Genomic DNA, 19,805 nt, shown 5'->3' on the forward strand with positions numbered 1-19,805 from the left:
CCTCCAGGCCCATCCATTTGCCTAGGAATTTCATAAATTCATTCTTTTTAATAGCTGAGAAGTACTCAATTGTGTAAATGTACCACATTTTTTGTATCCATTCCTCTGTTGAGGGGCATCTGGGTTCTTTCCAGCTTCTGGCTATTATAAATAAGGCTGCTATCTATGCCTGTCACCTCTGTAGGCAGTCAGCAGACATCTGGGTCCTGGTCTCTTCGATGGGACCAGGCCTCCTGCTGCATCTTGGCACATTTCTCCTTCCCAGCACGGGATATGGAGGGAGGGGCGTGGAGACTGTTCTTTGAGGTAGCTAGATTGAAGCGGTAGGGAGCAAACAAGACAGGCTTGTCTGGACCTTGAATGTATTTTAGCTAGGCTATGTGCTTATTTGGAGTGTTTGGGGACAGTGGCATAATGCTGAAAGCCACCTTTCCTGCTCTTGGAAGAATCTCTGTGCTAATGCTTTTGTGGGGATGTGTGGCTGGGTGTTTCCATTTCTTTCCCCTAACACAAAGCCCAGAAAGTGTGTGTGGTGTGTGTGGGTGGGGGAGGGGGTTAAACCAGACTCTGGGCAGCCTAGGCGCAGGTTAGTGTTCCAGCCGGTGGCTTTAAAGAGCTTGCATGCTCCACTTATCTTTCTTTCCGTGGTGAGGCTGTAACTCAGGACTTCACAGAAGAGCTCCGACACTGAGCTACACCCCCAGCCCAAGGCTACCTCCCCAGTGGACTCTCCACCTCGAGCTCTTCGGTAAATACCAGAGCTGTTATACATTAGCCTTCATCTCAACTCATAAAGAACCTCTGGCCTCAGGGAGGCAGACAGTTTTGGGGGAAACCTCAAACGCTCTCATCTGAAGGCTCTCCCTTGGGTTTTGAACCTGGAGAAGCAAGGGCAAGCAGACCCAGCTGCCTTCCCTGGGGCTGATGGCTTCCAGGTGTGCACAGCCAGGCTCTGCCTTGCTGGCTTCCCCTTGCTAAGGTCCCGGGCATTTCAGATCTGTTAGAGACAGACACTATCATCTCTCACCTCTCAGGTGAGAAGAAGGGCAAAGAGAGCTTTGAAGGGGAGCAAGGATTGGAATGGAAGTGGTTTACAAAGCTTTGAGAGCCCTGAGGATCCCGCTGGGAGACAGCACGGGGCCTACCACACGCCCTTTCTCCAGGATTATGGAGTTATGCTTGCTTTATTATTTTTAACTGCATTTTTTTACTGATGTAATTATAGATTTCTATGTAGCTGTAAGAAATAATTAAGGGAGAGGCCCCTTTTATGCTCGGCTCAGTTCCACCCACTGCCAACACTGTTCACAAACTGTGGTACAATCCTCCATTCAGATCCAGAGGCACTGCCTCCAGAATCCTCTAAATCTCTGAGGAAGTCTACCTCCAAGGCTGCCAGGCCCCAGGTCTCCATATGAAATGTACAGTATTTGTAGAGACCTTGTTGTGCACACCCCTGCACACTCAAAATCAGCCCCATCTGACTCAGTACCTAGAACAATGGAAATCCTATGTAAAAAGCCGGGACACCATATTGTTTAGGAAATAATGCTAAAAACACAAACAAAACCAGTTCCTATGTTCAGTCAATTTTTTTTCCAAATAATCCCCACCCATGGTTAGTTGAATCTGAGAGAACAGAAGCTTCAGCGACAGGGGTCCAGCTGTATCATATCATAGCCCAGATGCTGCCATTGGTACAGCCTCACCATCTTCCTTACAGTTTCTGTTTTACTTACACTTGTGTATGTGTGCAAATGCGTGTATGCATGTGTGTGTGCGTGTGCATGTGTGCTATGTGCATGACTCTGAGTGTTGTGTGCATGTGTGCATGTGTGTGTGTTGTGTGAGCATATATGTATGTACCTATGTGTGTGCATGTATGTGTTGTGTGCATGTGCATATGCATGTTGTGTGCGCGCACGTGTGTGTGTGTGTATGTGTCGTATATGTGTGTGTAAAAAATCTTATCATCTTCCTATGTTCATGTGTCTCTCACCATAGCCAAGATATTGTTCTAGGGAAATTCATGGGATAAAGATGAAAAGACAAGATACAGAATTCAAGAAAATATTTGCAAAGCACATAAACAAAAGATGGATAGTATGTGAAATAGAGGACAATAAATCAGACTTGCAGAAAGAAAGCTGCCCGGAGGGATGGTGCTTTGATAACCATGCTCATTTCTTGCTCTCCTCACCCCTAGACCATTCACCTCTGCCAACCTCTAACCTGTCCCTCATTTCCTTGTTTGAACTTGTTGTATAAACAGAATCATTTAGGGTTGGGGCTATTTTCATTTAGCCGAGTCCCACAGAGATCTCTGAGTTCCCATGCACATCAACGGTCTAGTTCTCTATACTGCTGGTAGTTTTCTGTGGTACAGATGTATCACCGTTAGGTTAACCAGTCACCTGCTGAAAAACACCTGGGCTGCCTCCAGTCTGAGCTGCCACTACTACAGCCACTGAGGACATTCTTGTGAAGGTCTGCATGCGGATGCTAGCTACAGCCACTGAGGACATTCTTGTGAGGGTCTGCACGCGGGTGCTAGCTTTCATTTCTCAGGGACAAATGTCTAGATCAACAGATGGTTGGACGGGGCTCATGTCTGTTTTTATTAAAAACGGCTAAACCATTGTCTAGGGTGATGCATCATTTTCCATTCCCACCAGAGGAGTGGAACTGGTTCTCAGCATCCTCACCAGGATTTGGTGATTTATTTTTGCCAGTCTCACAGGTACGTAGGCACAGTGCACCTCGGAAAGGGCTGGCTTTGTGACAGGTTTGTCTCTTGTCCATTTTCTAATAGGATTGTTTTGCGTTTTCATACTGTTGGGTTTTACAGACTCTTTCTAGATTCTAGAATCTGACAACAGTGCAGGCTGCATATATTCTCCTTAAGTCTGTGTCTTTTTCATCTCCTCTGCAGGACTTTTGAAAAACCCTAAAGTTTTTCATTTTATGGCTCCTGCATTTGGTAGCCAGTCTGGGAACTTTCTGTCTAGCCATAGGTCCCATTAAGCTTATTCTACTTTTAAGTTTTGATATTCTTTTGTTTGTTTGTTTGTTTTTTGCTTTTTCAAGACAGGGTTTCCTCTGTATAGCCTTGGCTGTCCTGGAACTCACTTTGTAGACCAGGCTGTCCTTGAACTCAGAAATCCTCCAGCCTCTGCCTCCCAAGTGCCAGGATTAAAGGCGTGCATGGCCATACTTGGCTCAGGTTTATTATGGCCCTTATGTTTTCAGTTTAAGCCTTGGATCTATCGAGCTAATGTTCATAAAAGTTGTTGGGTTTTTTGTTGAAGTTCATTTTTCTTTTGGACATGCAGTTTTCTTCTCTAAGCTCCCCTCTTCTATTACATTACTTGTGTACCTGTGCCTTCACCTGAGGGCTGGCAAGATGGCTCAGTGCTTTCTGCCAGGCCTGATAACACACATCTGATCCCTGGGACCCACACTGTGGAAGGAGACCCCATTCCCACAAGCTGTCCTCTGATCCCTCCGATCCTTGTGTACTATGTAGTATGTGTGTGCATGCACACATAATAAATAGCATATAATATTTTAATTAAAAATAAGTTGGTCATATATCTAGCATCCCTCCCCTGCCTGGGTTCCCGTGTCACCACTGGAAGCACAAGACTTTGGTTGTTGCAGCTACACAAAGCGCTTGGTAAGATGGAGTGTTTCCAGTTATTCTGCCTTGTTAAGGCCTTTGAGCTCTCCGCTTTCCCATACAACCTTTGAATAAGCTTTTATGTCAAGAGAAAAATCTTGCTGGGATTTTTTTTTTTCCAAAAACAACTTCAGTAAGAGACACAACTCAATCATTTAGAGAGAGAAAGAGAGAGATTCAATGCTTTCTTAGTATATTCCCAGACTTGTGTGGCTGCTTAGATGAAAGGTAACCCTCAGGTCAGCAACAGGGAGCCTTGGGAAGGCCTGTGCAAGGTCAGCCCTTGGCTGGAATCTGGGAACTTGGCTTGCAGAGAGTTCCCATTCGAAGTTCGCTGGTAAGAGTGGCTCTCAGAGTGCAGACTACACAAGTAGTGTAGTTATGCAGAACACCTGCCTTGCTTTGTTACTTAGACGTGTGCTGGGCAGAGGGGACTGCATGACAAACGCCCGATAGGAACTCTGAATATCCGGTATCTAATAGACATGCTTCCCCAAGTAAAAGCCGTGACTCACCCGCTGCTACATTTTGTTTGCTGAGGAATGGGCTCTGCAGGACTGAGCATGGAGACAGCCTAGGGAGACCTCATAGATGTTCTCTCCACTTTCACTGTTTCTATGTGTGTGCATGTCCGTGTCTCTGTGTGTGTGTTTTGTCTGTGTATGTCTGTCTGTGTGTGTGTGTGTCTGTATGTCTCTGTATGTGTATGTTTGTGTATGTGTGTGTTTCTGTCTATATATCTCTGTGTATTTCTATGTGTATGTGTGTCTCTCTGTGTCTGTGTGTGTCTGTCTCTATATGTGTATATGTGTATGTCTGTATGTCACTGTATATGTCTGTGTGTGATTGTGTATGTCTGTGTATGTGTGTGTGTGTCTGTATATGTGTGTATGTCTGTGTATGTATCTCTATGTATCTCCCTCTCTGTGTCTCTGTGTGTATGTTTCTGTATGTGTCTATATGTGTCTGTTTGTCTCTGTACATGTGTGTATGTCTGTGTATGTGTGTGTCTCTGTATGTATCTCTACGTATCTCTCTCTGTTTATGTCTATGTGTGTATGTCTCTCTGTGTGTCTATGTGTATGTTTCTTTGTCTCTGTCTCTCTGTGTGTATGTCTGTGTATGTGTGTTGTGTCTCTGTATATGTATCTCTGTGTATCTCTCTGTCTCTACACACACACACACACACACACACACACACTAGTACATGAGTGCAGGTGCTTACAGAGGCCAGAGGTGTCAGATCCCCCTGGAGCTAGAGTTATAGGCAGTTGTGAGCCACATGATGTGGGTGTTGGGAATTGATCTGGGACCCTCTAAAAGAGCAGTACATGCCCTTAACTGCTAAGCCACCTCTCCAGCCCCCAGTGCTATATTATTTCCATTAAAAATTTAAAAATACCTTTCAGCATACCTAGGCCTTCAAATTTGACATATGTTTCTTGTTGGCAATACAAACCTGAGTTATTTTCTTCTTTTTAAATCCACTCTGCCAGTTTCATCTTTCCGTTGGTGCTTGTAAATAATTTATAATTACGGTAATTGTTGGTATGCCAGCTCTTACTTCCCTTTTATGCGCCTTGTTTGCAATCGTTTCCTTGGGTTCTCTGTTCTGTTTCTGCGTCTTGTGTTTATCAGAGCTACTTTAAGCACAGGATTCCATCTTGCTCTAATTACGGCATCTTTTGGCACACGTCAACGTCACTCTCGTGGCAGTTGCCTGAGTGTTAATCACAGTGTTCGCATCTGAACCCACAGCCCGATGTTCCTGTGCTTCACCCCCTCATACGAAGTGTGGAAACCTCTCTCCATTTAGGCCCATTTACCTTCCTTACTTTAATGCATCTCTGTGTGGGGCGCAGGTCTTTGTCAAAACGATGGACTATGGCCGGTACACCTCAAGAGGAGGAAGACAGCTCTTCCCTCTGGCACACTAAGATGGCACAGTGCCCTGTATCTCGCTAGAAAGACGGCAGAGAAAAGGGCCTATTCTCCATTCCCTACGCTATATTCTCACGAAGCAGAAGAAACAAAAGGGCCAAGCAGTTTCATGAGGGTAGAATGTCACTCATTTGGGTACCATTCTTATGGTTTTTATTGCTCAAAAAGGCTGTGTCCCACAGTGTGTATGTGCACATACGTGCACATGCATGCACATAGGCTCCAGCTCCTAAGACTATACATTGAGGTTTTAGTTCATCTTGGATCTTGGTGGGACGTACACGTATCTAAACCACAGCATGGTAGAAACAAATTAACTTCTACAGAAACAAACTTCTACAGAAGTTCTGTAGCTCTGTGCTGTGAAGAGTCTATTCAGGAGCCTACCCAGTGTCTCAAGGGGCTCCTGGACTGTCCCGCCCCAGCCTCGCAGGCCATGGCCTCTCAAGTGCCTTCCAACATAGTCTTCTGCCACACTGCACAGATGGACAGCTGGGAGCCCACACTTTCCCATCCCTTCCTCTTCTCCACCCAAGCCCTGCCTGCTGCTCTCTCCCACCCCACCCGTCAGAATCCCATCCTGTCTGCCCTTCATGGCTCGGCTGGAACACAACTCACTCCTCATTCCTTCTGACCTCTGTCAAGAGGCCTGCTATCCTCGCGGAGGCCTTGCGCATTTCCGACCTTCTGTCACACATGCACCACATTAAATGCACATCTTAGCTCTACTACTAAGCAAGCAGAGGGAGGGGCCACGTCTCATCCACACAACAGGCTTCCTAACTTTGGGCCTCAGCAGCCACTCTCTACGGAGGGCCCCTCATACCAACTTGCTATTGTCAAAGCTGGAAAGCTTAGAGAGTGACGGGGGGCGGGGTGTTGATGGTGATGGTGATGGTGATGGTGATGGTGATGATGGAGATGCTGTGGTACAAGTGAAATCACCCTTGGTTTCTCAGGCACACAACCACCTATTTACGGCAAATGAAGGCCCAGTGGACAGCTAATAGACAGGGCGGAAATGCTGGATGAGTGCAGAGTCCATGAGCAGCGTGGAAATGTGAGGCAAGAGGGCTATCCTGGAGCTGGCACTGTTGAAGATGGTCTCCCTGGAGGGCTGTCAACACAAATGGTAGATCCAAGAGGACACCAGAAGGAGGGATTGTGGAAGGCCGGAGCAGGGTTGGGGGGAGGACACAAAATGGAGCCATGTGCTCCTGAGTCACAGGAAGGTGAGAATGGCTGGGGGCATGCAGAAACACCAAGCAAGACAGACAGCCTGCCAGCAATGCCTGGGGGTGGGGGGTGCGGCCTTCACCCCAGGTGCTTCTGGGAAAGAAAGAGGAAGGCAAACTAGCATTTGAGGAAGCTTAGTCGAGTGGCTGTGTTTAGAATAGGAAGAGGCTGAGACGAGAGCAGCTGTATGAGGTTCATGGAGTCCAGCTGTCCCTCAACATCCATGGGGGGGCGGGGTCCCTCAGCCTCCATAGGGGACTGAGGTCCCTCAGCATCCATAGGGGACTGGCCCTGGAGTTCCTCCAGTGCTCAAGTCCCTTCTATAAAAAGGAGTTTCTGCAAAGAGCATAACTGACTCCCTGATTATGCTATAAGCCATCTCTAGATTACTTAATACTGAAAACTCTTATTTAGGATGTGGTCATGATGTATGTGCGTGCTTAGGCCTAACTACCAAGCACCCAGGTCTAAGTTTGGTTGCATCTGAAGATGCTGGCCTTCAGTGTAGCTCCATCTGCAAATATGAAGCCGTAACATAGCTGTTCTCTGAGTAGGGTGACAAGAATTTATGTGAACTCTTACCACCTCAAAAGGGGAGAGTGAAGAGGGTTTTGCAGCCCAGTGAATTCAGGGGTGGCTCAGGGTGAGCATCAAGGAAAATCAAGGTGAAGACGATTTCTAGGGAGGTTCTGAGCCAAAGCTTCCACGTCCCGAGGGTGAGGCTCCCATGGGTCATCTCAGTGGGACTGTCCAGAAATAGCCAGAGGGGAATTCCTAGGGAGTGAGTGGGGCAAGGATGGACCAGAGGTGATGATAGAAAGCACCCTTCTGGAGGGAGGGAAGGGACGGTAACAGGCAGAGCGCGAGAGGCTCCTGGGCCGACCGGAGTGAAAGTCTGCACTTACTGAGAAGGGGAAAGCTTAAAGTAAGGTTAGCCCTGCAATGGAACAGTGGGATCATGAGGTCAATGACGTGTCTGGGCAGACTGGATCAGCAATGGCTTAGGTGACTGAGAAGATGGTTAGAATCAGTTATCTGAGGAAGTCAGGTAGAAATGGGTTTCTCTGGCCAGTAACATTGCCAGAGGTTTACCCGGGGCATTAGCCACATGCTGGCCTGTGCTTTTCTGCTCTTCATAAGGACCTGTGGTAGAACAGCCTACAAATCAGTTAGCTACAACTAAGATCCGAGTGGTTTTCAAAGAAACCAGGCCGTGTCCCATGACCAAGGAACCCAAGGACAGACTAACCTGTGACAGCTCTTTTTACCCAGCAGGTAGCAGTAATGAGCGTAGAAGAAGGAGCTCTTCTTGATGTAGATCCCGTCATAATGGTACCTGAAAACAGAGGCGTCCTGTAACTTACCTCCACGTACGCCATTGCAGATAGTCCAACTTCTTGCCTGCCTCTGCAGTGGCTTGGTGCCATACGTATGTACTGTGCACATATACACCCATATGTGCATATTGTATGGAGAATTTTGAATGTGCATCTTTTCACTGGCTAGTATCTGTAGGATGATAGTCACAACCTTGGACAGCAGCAGTGTGCCCCACACCCCACAGTGCGGCACCTCTCACTGAAAATGGCAGGCAGGCTAGGCGAACCCACTACATCCTCGACCCATCATAAGACACAGCCCATTACACGCGTTTCGTTGTGACAGCCTACAAAAGCACTGTTGGGTGCTTGCTTCTGTTTTCTCAGTTTCTCATCTCAGAGAAATGTCCTGGGACAGGCCTCCTGTCCTGACGCCTGACCTTTCAGAGGACTCAGCCTGCAGGAAGCCAGACTCCCCACACACAGTCTCATCTCCTCTGTGGCATCCAGGAAACTACAGTGTGTGCCCGGGCTAAGAACCAGGTTTCTTCAGCTTACTTCCTGCCCAAAGTTAGATTTGGCAAACTTGCCACTGTCTTCAGTTTCTTTATGGGCTGCTGGCCTTTCCTCTAATTGGCTTCTGTCCCTGCTCACTGATTTCCTGTCTTGATTTTAAACAAATGGCAAAGGACAATGACAACTGTGTGGCAATTATTATAAGGACACGCTTGATGACACTGGAGCTTCCGTCCCTGTTAAAACTATCACAACAGGCCCCAGCCTCCTGAATACAACTGATAGGCTAATTGGCCAAATGCTTAAGTCATTTCAGTCCAAAGAGTAATTAAAAGCAATTGGTATTATTCTATGTGTGCAATCATTTGAACATTTTAATAATTGGGCACGTTTCTTAAATCTAAAGTATATGTGGTAATCTTTATATTTTAACAAGATTTTGAATCACGTGAGTGCAGTGCTGCCTGGAGTCTCCAGACGATTGGGGGGGGCAGTCTGAGCCACGGCACCCTTTGGTGAGAGCTGCCGAGTACAGCTTACCCTGTGTCACACATTTTATTGATTATTGTGATTTCCCTGCATTGTCATTTTCTTCATTTAACACAAAACAAACATTAAAACCCTACCTGGCACTTCCTCGTGTGCCCAGTCTCCGGGTGCCCAGGTCAGGGAAAACCAAGCGCACAAGCTGTGGGAATAAGACAGATTTAAAGATGCAGTTTGAAAACTGAAAACAAACTCACTTTATCTACACTTACCGAGGAGCCATACAAATGATCCCAGCTGGTTACAAAAGGGATACATACAAAGGAAATTAGAACACACCAGATAGGCAAAGTCACAGAGTGAAATCCTGGTGTCCCATCTGGGGCGGGTAATGTCCTGGCTTAGGTTCCCAGTACCAAAACTCTAAGGCAGCAGTTCTCAACCTGGGGGTCTCAACCTCTGTCGGGGAGGTCAGACCTTTCACAGGGTCGCCTAAGACTATGAGGAAACACAGATATTTATATTACGATTCATAACAGTAGCAAAATTACAGTTGTGAACTATCATTGAAAATAATGTTATGGTTGGGGGGTCACCACAGTAGGAGGAATTGTATTAAAGGGTCGCAGTGTAGGGAGGTTGAGAGCCTCTGTGTACTGTCCCAACGGTCAGGCTCTCCAGACTGAATTGCTGGCATCGAACTCCGTTTGGTCTTGCTTTCTGCTCTCTTCAATGTTACATTGATGACTGGCATCACGAAGACTCTCTGGAAATTGGATTATTGACAGCTGTTGGGTCTAGCCTGTGGCTGCTGGGTCTAGCTTGTGGTTGCTGGGTCTAGCCTATGGCTGCTGTTGCTCTTCTGCTGTTTTCCTCTTTCTCTGGTATCATAGCTACTTTCACAGTTCACCATGGGTCTTCTAATTTCAGAGGATTTAATGAGTGGATGGTACTCAGCTGTAGAATAACAGTCACTTGGATTCCGATTCTCATCTCCCGGCTGAGTTACCTTGATGTGTTTTATATTCAGGGACACTACTCGTGTTCCATTTATCAACCGGACTCTATCCCGGTGGCCATATCCAGGGATTAACTACAGGTAGGGTATCTAGGCTCACACCTACTGGAAGGGGAAACCCTGCATGTAGGGACAGTTTAGAAGCCAGAGCAGGGAAAGCCACAGGCCTGCCAATGACTTCTGTTGTTCCTCTGCAGAGCTGCTCCGCCCAGCTCCTGCTTGGCTGTGTGCGGCAGCCTCCCTTTGTATGAGCTCCCAGGAGCAGCATTTGAGAGAAGTGAGACGGGCTTCCCCTTATCTGACTTCTCATCTTTCTCTTGTCCATATCTGTCTGTCTGTCTGTCTGTCTACCTATGCACCTATCATCTATCCATCTATCCATCTACCTGTCTGCCTACCCATCAGGCCTCCATCCATCCATGAGTCCATCTTTAATCTACTTACCCTTGCAGTATCTACACAACAGGATGGAGCAAAGAGATGACGGATGGATGAAAGAATGGATGGACAGACAGACAGATGGATGAATGGATGATCAAATGGAGGGATAGGACAGAAGGATGGATGGACAGACGGACAATGGACAGACAGATGGGCAGATGGATAGGTGGCAGATGGATGAACAGGTGGATGGATGGATGGATGGATGGATGGATGGATGGATGGATGAAAGAACAAGCTGCCTAACAACACACTCAAGGGGCTTGCATCTGTGGGCATCTGCAGTGAAGCAAGATGAGGAGGTGTGAATGGCTTCTTGCACAGAGGCCCCCTTCCTGGCTGTGAGGGAGTGTGGGAAGGTTATTCCAGTCACTCAAATGTTTTCTGGGAGGCCACTGCAGTTGCCATCTTCTGACAACCCAGAATTCATGCGGGTAGGACGAGGAGGGCCTCGGTAGCGGAACAGAAAGGACACTGTGAGCACCATCCACAGTCTGTTCAGGCCAAGAACCATCAGGCACCTTCTGCAGTCAGCAGGGCAGGAGAAAGATGGGCTTGCCCTGGGTTGCTCTTGAACATGCAGAAAGCAGGCAGATACCAGCAGGCTCCTCCAGAACACCGGCCACCACGCCAAGGGACACATACTGGAAAGTGCCCAAGGCAGGTACTAAAGAGCCCACCACACCAAAGGGTCCAACTTGCTCTTACAGAGTAAAGCCTCTCTCACTTTCCTTCCTTCTTCCTTCTTCCCAGGAAGGTTCGACCAACAGCTGGCAGCACGGTCAGAAGCAGAGGCAGGAAATGAGCCTCTACACCTGCTTTGTGGCATGCCACAGTGCTGGAGGAGAAGGGGAGACCACACCACTTGAAAGTTGTGTTGAGTCTGGCCACTAGTCGAGTGTGGTTAATCCCAGCACTTGAGAGGCAGAGGCAGGCAGATCTCTGTGAGTTTAGGGCTAGCCTGGTCTACAAGGCAAGTTCCAGGATAGATAGGTCTCTTGCGCAGCCCTAACAAAGCAAAGCAAAGCAAACAAAACAAAGAATTTGTATACTCTAAGAGGCTGGGGTTTCAAGAAGTAAGCTGCTGTGGTTGAGTGGATTAGGAGGACAAGAGACGTTCGCCTCACCCAGGGCTTCCAGGGAGGACTGCTGCTTGCTCACCAGCTTGTCAGGACAGAAGGAGATGAATGGCAGGACGCAGGGACAAGGGCAGGATATGAAGGCTGTGCTTCCTCCCAGCTTCCTGTGCAGCTCCCAGCTTGCTGTTCACACTAGTGTGTGTGTGCACACGTGTACAAATGGGCCATGGGAGCAAGTACACCTTTGGGGGTGGGGCCTCAGTCAGCCTTTATTTTTTTTCCCTTCTTAACACTTTTCGATTTCCACACTGCTCACAAAGGAGACGCAATCTGATTCCAATCAGAGACACAGTCGTTGATGTTATTTTAGCAGAGGAAGCCAACCTCCGGAAACTCCCCAATCTGTGGAAGATATGGTTTGCGGCCAGAATGAGCACCACACATAGCACACCCATCCCGAATCATCTGTGCAGGAACTCCTTGGGAATCAACTCAGTCCCCGGGGGAGGAGGGAGGAAGTGAGAATTGGATATTTTGTTGTTTCTCTTGTAAACATGGTTTGTGGTCATATCCTTTCCCCTTCCTATCCCTTCCCCGTTTAGCGCAGCTTTGGCACACAGGATACATTCCCAACAATCGGTCCCTTCCACTGGCCTATTCTCTAGGCAACTTGCCAGCCAAACTTAATGTTAGAACCTTGGCATCTCTGGAGTGGATTCTAAGGGAAACATTAAGACAAAGAATTCAAAATAAACAGAGGGGTCAGACACTGAGGTCTCATTTCTTTCCTTTGGAATGCTCTACAGTGTGAAACAGCCTCCTGACAAGAACTTTTTCCTGTTGTTCAGTGCAGAGACTGGACAAGGGGGCTCCATGTGGCTAAGCAAGAGCTCTACCACTGAGCTATATATTCCTGGACCCTAGATCTTAAAAAGAAGGGGAAAGAGAATTTTCTTCTAGAAGTGAACAACCTCTAATGACACCATTAAGAGAGATGGAGAAAGAAAAATCTCTGTAACCTTAGCAAAGATTGGACCCCCGTTGAAGTTACCTCCTTCCCTCTGAGGAGGCCCGCAAGTGGGCAGCTAAGAAAAGGCTGCTGTGCCAGGCTACCTAGGGCTCATCAGAGCCTTTGATGACATTTCCTAAAATCCTGAGTGTCAGAATGACAACTGTTTGGGCTGCAGGGTAACAGCTGGGAACTCCCAGTGGGTCGGAAAACCTTTCTGAGTCACCCTGTACAACACAGTGATAAAAGAGACCTTAAATGTAGTTTCCCTCTTTAGTTTCTATCTACTTATGTTAGAGTATTTACAGCTTATAAGCCAGTCTTGGGAGACCTAGCTTAATTTGACTAGTGTGTGTGTGTGTTTTGGGGGTTGGGGAGTATTTATTCTTGTTGGTGACACATTTAAATTGAAACAGAGAGAATGACCGGAAGGATAAAAGCCCCAAAGAAGATAAAAACAAAAGGAAAACAAATGAATGGAGCAAAGGGGAAAGCAATCCTGGGCCTGCACACACCGGAGAGGAGAGGCCTAGGCGGCATCCACAAACTGAAGCCCACAAACTAAAATGGGTCTGCAGGAAAGCAATCAGGAGCAGCCGTGACCGAGGCTCGGCGATGAAAGTAATTGCTCCCTATATTAAAGCAGAGGACGTGTTGGAAGATTCAACCACGCTTCAGAAGCACAGATGGCCGTCAGTGGCTGGACACGTCAGCCTCAAGGACTGAGTTGGAAGAAAGGGTCTAAACAGTTCAGTGTTTGGGAAAACACGCCAGCACCCCCAGGATTGCTGCTGGAAGATAAGGAGAAGCCGCTTTGCGAATAGTTTGGTCTCTGTGTGTGTGTGTGTGTGTGTGTGTGTGTGTGTGTGTGTGTGTGTGTGTGTGATCAGACACCTTGTGACTCTCCCTTGTCACTCTTCAGGTTGACGCCTGATAGAAGATCCTCACTTGCTTTGCCCTGGCACAGGCACAGTCTTGGTCCCAACAGCAATGTCAGGAAACAGTCCTGATGCCTGCCACCGTGGAGGGTTTCACAAAGCGGGATGTCACACATAGTATTTGATGGCAAAAAGCTCACCAGTTGGCTGGAGGCTGTTAAGACCCTGGATCTGCCTGTCTCTGTCTCCTTAGTGTTGAGATCACAGACTTACATCACCACACACAGCTTCTCCCAGGGACGCTGGGGACCTGAACTCAGGTCCTCATGCTTGCTAGCAACGCCTTCCCCTGAATTATCTCCTCCGTTAAAGTAGATCTTTTGTCTTCATCAAACTCTTTGGTCTTACTATCCAGACAACAACAAGGAGGTAGAGAAAGAGGAGGAGGAGGAGGAAGAGGAAGCTTAACAATCAGGCCATACATTTACCAGTGATCAAATAACATCCTAAAACAACCCAATTCTGTATACACAAGGACCCTTGCAAAGATGGGGGTGGGGGTGACTGGTCAGTGTTATGACCCCCTGAGCAGGCTTCTTGTCACTGTAGTTGTAAGAGATAGGTAGGTATTGGCTCAGGACCCACAAGACCAAATTCTCAGCACAAAAGCGATTTATTTGATCTAGAGAGACAAAGGGCACAATAAAAGATGAACACAGGAGATAAAAGACAAAAGAGAAGGGGAAGGGAACAAGAGAGAGGGAGGAGGGGTATTTGTCCCAAGGGCTGCCTCTGGATAGAGAGGAGTCAGCCATGGCCCATTGACAAATGGTGGCTTGTAAAGGGACAAAGGAAAACCCAGTGTTAGGATGGATGAGGTATTTAATTTTAATTGGGTATGTTAATTGGGTGAGCCAGTGGGGGCTGCTGATTGCTGGACTAAAATACTTTGACAGCTGGACCTTGGAAGTCAGTTCAGCCTCAGGAGGAGGAAGTGGCCAAATAAGGGAATAGAGCTGTTAGGAATGTCATTTAACAGTTTTTAGCAAGGCAGAAGGAATGAGGGAAAAGGGAAAGGTCTGTCAGAGGTGTGCTTATTAGATTTGAGCTAGCTAGAGTCCCTTCACCTGCCATTTAAGATTAGCTAGGATACATGATGTGGGTTGTCACCTGTGCTGAGCCCCCCCCCACCCCCACCCCAGGGAGGACCTAGGCAATTTTCATCAGCCTGCATTCTGTGGTTGGACTACAGACCTGGCATGGGCTGTGTCTGTCCAGAGGCAACACCACGCCCCCTTGGCACCAACGTGCTTGCTTGTTCCTCACTTAGCTTCAGACAGGGCACACAGCTCTCTTATGAAGTTTACAGCCAAGGTAAGGTGCTTAGAAGGCGCTTGTGCCCGATGGGCATCACTCAGACCAGGTGACCTCCAGTGTCTCTGTACACTGTGTTTTGTTTTTGTTTTTAATTCTGTTTTGTTTTATTTTGGTGGAGTCAACAAGTGGCTGTAACTCTGCACCTGGTTCAGGAGGTTAGCTCTGCTAACCATGCGTCGTGGCCAGCCATGGGACCCTTGGCTTTAATAATTCTGGGTTTATTTTGCTAAGCATAAAACAACACAATGCTATCCGCCTCAGCCTGGCAGCCGGGACAGTTAAGAATCCAGCTTCAGAGAGGGCTGGACCCCAGCAGCTAAAGCAGGGCCTACCATTAAGGAGCTGCTCCTAGGAGCTGTTGAACCAAGAGGGTCTCAGACTGTCACTTGGTTGTGTATTAAGTGTTCTCAGGTGAAGTTCTCAGATGTGAGTGACAACTTCCGAAACCAATGAGATCTCTAAATCCCAATGAGCTGCAGAGAGTATCAATCCTTGGGTATCATCTCAGAACTGTGTTCTGAGAGCTTTGGCAGTTCTGTGCAGAAGTAAGGGTCCAGCAAACCAGGTCTTTGAGGAGAGTGTTGGGGTTGCCATGGAAACAATACTGAGCTTTCCCTGAACCACTGTAAAGTGTGGAGACCCCCCCCCAACCCACTATAAAGTGTGGGGACCCCAACCCACTGTAAAGTGTGGAAAGGCAAAGTGGATTTTCAATACAAACAACTAGCTGCTCCTGAGGACAAAGCCACTATACCTACTGAGACCTCATTAGACCCAAACACATTTTAGACTTTCCTCAGAGAGTCAGCAGTCCGTAAGGCTTTACCATCAGCGACACTAGGTAGCTCAGTCTGTGTTTGGCCAATGGCATAAGCTAGCATTACTCAGCATGTATCTTCACCCGTCCCACCTGGGGCTGTAACATTGAAAGAAAAAACAAAAACAAAACCTGAAAAACCCAATGAGAAACAAAGCAGCTCAGCGAGCATGGACTTGTTACATCTTCACACTTACCTTCCCAAATGTCGCTGGGTTGACTTGGTTCTGCGCACTCTGCCCACAGGTCTCCACATAAATCTCATACATGAGACATCGGGGCACGCTGAACCCTTCACAGATGCAGAAATTGTCAACCAGCCTGCAAGGGGGACGGAGGGGTGGCAGAAACAGGACATTGGTGGCTATTTTTCCGAAGTAAGGATGTTCTGACAGAACCGATGACTAGACATGGGTGTGTCCAACCAAACAACCTCTGTCTAGGTGACTGAAAGGAACTGTAGAAGCTCACAGGCAGAAGACAATGATCTCTTTTATCCTGGGGTCAGGGTTAGGAATACAGACTATGGGTTTTCAGTTGTCAACACTTGGAGAAGAATTTGCATGCTAAAAAGATGTAGCTACTGTCTGATGGACCGTTACAGAGCTGCAGCCGAGATTTAGGTTAACCACAGGGTAGAGAATGATCTGCCTGGTAAATTAAAATAATACCACAGTGGACTGTGAAGGAGTCCAAGCAGGTAGGATGGTGTGGATGTTGACTGGTCCCTGAGCCCCACAGGCTGATTGACAGCCTGACTTCTCTTCCTTATGGTAGAGACTTTAGAAGGTGGAACTGGTTAAGGAAGTAAACGACTCGGAGTGGGCCTTTGATGGGGATTATTCTACCTGGGGTCCCCTCCTCTCGGATTTAAGGCTGCCATTAGCAGTACTGCTGCCTAAGATATTCTCCACAATGCTCTGTCCTGCTGCAGACAGACACACGAACAATGAATGGGGCGGGCTGAGGACCGAAAATTCTGGAGGAGCTATGGGTTAAACCATTTTCTTTATTAACCTGATTTTTCTTTCAGCGATTGCCATTTTTATCTCTCCCATCATAATGTAAACAGAAACAAGAAAGTCACGGGCATGGCGGCAGCACACTGTTCCCCAGGGAGTCAGTCCCAAGGAGAATCTGCTCTGGTAAGCCTGACCTCTATGGCATGCGGCTCTGAGGAGAGGGTGTGAGGCAGGTGACCACCACAGGTGACTCTGGTTAAGGGGCTGCCAGTGTGCCACCAAAATGCCCCTGTGTTTTACCTGAGATTAGATGCCAAGGCCTGACCCGGGGTCTGTGTCTACACTATTGTGTCCAGTCTTATGCTCCCTCGTCTGACCATGTCTCTTTCTGTCTCTAACTTGGAGACCTTACTTCTGTTCTCCCAGACTGGCCAACATCCTGACCTTTCTCCCAGGGACAATTTATCATGTTCAGGTGACAGTGGTACTCATGTCCCAGATAGGACCCCACCTGACTGATCGTTGTCCCTTCTAACAGGGCACTGACTGGAAAACAGGGAGTGATATAATCCATAAACAGGGCCCTTCTTCCACAGGACAACATCTGGGGCCTCTCCCTACTCTCTCTTGAGCTGCCTCCTAGGGCTCCTCCAGCTCTAGTTACTGCTGCCCCCCTTCTGGGCAGCCTGATATCTTTGTTCCAGGATTCTATCTTAGACACTGGGGTGATGGTTTGAATGCCAGTGTTAGGAGAATTGAAGTCTTCTGGTTTTCTCAGTCCTGAAGAACCTATGGCAAAAGGAAATCTGGGCATAGTACCTGACCTAAAGAGGATGCCCAAGTAGTTTAAACTTTGTAATCATCCTTTCACACCTCTGTAGCAAAAGTCAACACCCAGAAACAGCGGTGAGCTGAAGTAGCTAATTAAGGCACCGACTGAACTGACTCTTTTGCTAAGAAGGCAGGCAAGGGGGTCTGATTACATTTTTTTTTTCCTCTCGCAAGATAAGATGGGCAATAAATTCTCTTTTGGAACAAAGTAGTAACTATAATCATAAACATACTCTTCTCTTTTTTAAAAACTACTTCTTCCTCAGGTGACTCTTAAAAAAAAGTTTCCCTGAGAAATATTTCTTAAAGCTCACACAAAGAAAAATGTATGCTGATATATAATAGTCACCTTATAAAGCTACAGTCTGAGGACTGGCTTTAATTATTTTCCTATTTATAAAGAGCCGCGGACTCTTTTGAGTTCAGGCCCATGAGCTGAGGGTATTTTTTTTTTATATATAGTTTTCCTCCCCTCTATTGAAATAGCCAAGAAATGAGTTTCACAAGTAATACGGAGTGCATTGTTGAAGCTAAACGTTGTTTTTTTGTTTGTTTGTTTGTTTATATTTTGAGGATTTTTTAAAATTAGGTATTTTCCTCATTTACATTTCCAATGCTATCCCAAAAGTTCCCCATACCCTCCCCCCCCACTCACCTACCCACCCACTCCCACTTTTTGGCCCTGGCGTTTCCCTGTACTGGAGCATATACAGTTTGCAAGTCCAATGGGCCTCTCTTTCCAGTGATGGCCGACTAGGCCATCTTTTGATACATATGCAGCTAGAGTCAAGAGCTCCGGGGTACTGGTTAGTTTATAATGTTGTTCCACCTATACTAAACGTTTAAGTTAAGACACTTCCATTCTAGAGCTCATGCCAGGAGGAATACAACAACAACAACACGCTTCCTCCACGGCCAAGGCCTGCCAGTGTTCCAGTAACAGGGCTCAGCTCTGGTTGGAACAGGCTGGATTGCTTCCCCACGGGAAGTGGGACCCACCAGGACAGCTAGGTGGAAAACCAGCGCCACACCGGGTGCAGATATGGGGACCTTGTGTGTGTGTTCCCTCGTTCTCCGCCAGGGTCTCCTGAACCAGGGGTGCTCCTCTCCCGTCCTCCGGGGCTCCCCACCTGCCAGCAGCGCCCGTATCTCCCTGTCCTGACACTCACCATTGAATGATACCCCGGTGCAGGCCCAGGCCACTCGCAGGAGAGGCCGGCACCGCCTCCGCCATGCCTCGCCCAGCGGGCAGCGAGCGGGGCACCGGTCCTCTCCGCCGTGTTTACTTTAGAGCGGGGGCGCGCGGGGGGCGCGTGCAGCCAGAAGGTGGGAGGGGGGATGCTGGGCCCACGCCCTGCACCCAGAGGTGCGGGTTGGGGTCTCTTCCTCGCCCACTGCCACCAAAGGTCGGAGAGGCACCTCCCATGTCGTTCCTCATCCCCCATGCTGCCGCCCTTCCCCTCTCTGGCCAACGTTGGGCCAACGGATCAAACCAGGGAACAGAGAAAAACTCAGGCATAAGCTTCCGGCCAGGTGGCTGGCAGTGTTTGATCATCAAGGGTCTGTAACTGGACAGCACTTGAGAATTATTTTATTATTTTGGCACTTTGAAAAATACTGATGTCCAGCTAACACCTCCTTTCCCAAGGGGTTCAGTATAACGGGCCCGGGTGGGGGTGGGACATGGGAAGGGGAGTTGGCCCGGGGAAAAGCCCTTCTCTGGACAAGAGGCTGTGTTCCAGGTGGCCTAGATGGTGAAAATAGAATCCCAGGGAGAGGGGCCAACGTGCAGCTTCCGGTGGCTGCTGCTGCAGACCGATTCCTCCAAGCCTGCAGGGACAGCTGTTTCCGAAGCTCACACCTTTCATGGGTAAATAGGCTATTGTATCCAGTGCTACTGGACAGGCGTGGCACACTTTAAGACTCCAACCATAGGGACATGACATTGGCTGCTCACTGGTTACAAGTCTCAGAAGGATGTCTCAATCTCAATGAGAAAAAAATACTTGCCAATCATAATAATACAACATCAAAGTTCAACTTATAAACTAGTGAAGGGCATGAATAGGTCTTTCTCCAGAGAAGACACACAGCTGTCCACCAAGTACCTGCTCGATTCTAGACGACAAGGAGACGCAAGCCCAGGCTGAACCCCTTGGAATGACTTTTTTGTTTTGTTTTGTTTTTTTTTAAAAAGATTTATTTACTTATCTATC

At 47.8% G+C, this 19,805-nt stretch overlaps 1 protein-coding gene across 2 annotated transcripts in view; it reads right to left on the reverse strand.

Annotated features, from left to right (window-relative positions):
* Rfx8 (RFX family member 8, lacking RFX DNA binding domain) overlaps positions 1-18,864 on the reverse strand; it is a 56,933-nt gene extending 38,069 nt beyond the window's left edge. Inside the window, exons 1-4 of one of the 2 annotated variants that reach the window (XM_021168120.1) lie at positions 18,759-18,864; positions 15,994-16,117; positions 9,318-9,379; positions 8,106-8,192 (exon numbers count right to left, since the gene is read on the reverse strand). In XM_021168120.1, coding sequence (XP_021023779.1) covers positions 8,106-8,192; positions 9,318-9,379; positions 15,994-16,117; positions 18,759-18,823 — 338 coding nt within the window. In that variant the 5' untranslated portion in view covers positions 18,824-18,864. Of the gene's footprint in view, positions 1-8,105; positions 8,193-9,317; positions 9,380-15,993; positions 16,118-17,269; positions 17,300-18,758 lie in introns of those variants that run through there. The other variant, XM_021168129.2, reaches the window with a different exon arrangement.
* Positions 18,865-19,805: the final 941 nt, after the last annotated feature.

Source organism: Mus caroli, chromosome 1, assembly GCF_900094665.2.
Source record: "Mus caroli chromosome 1, CAROLI_EIJ_v1.1, whole genome shotgun sequence".
In the NCBI taxonomy this organism is placed as follows: Eukaryota; Metazoa; Chordata; class Mammalia; order Rodentia; family Muridae; genus Mus; species Mus caroli.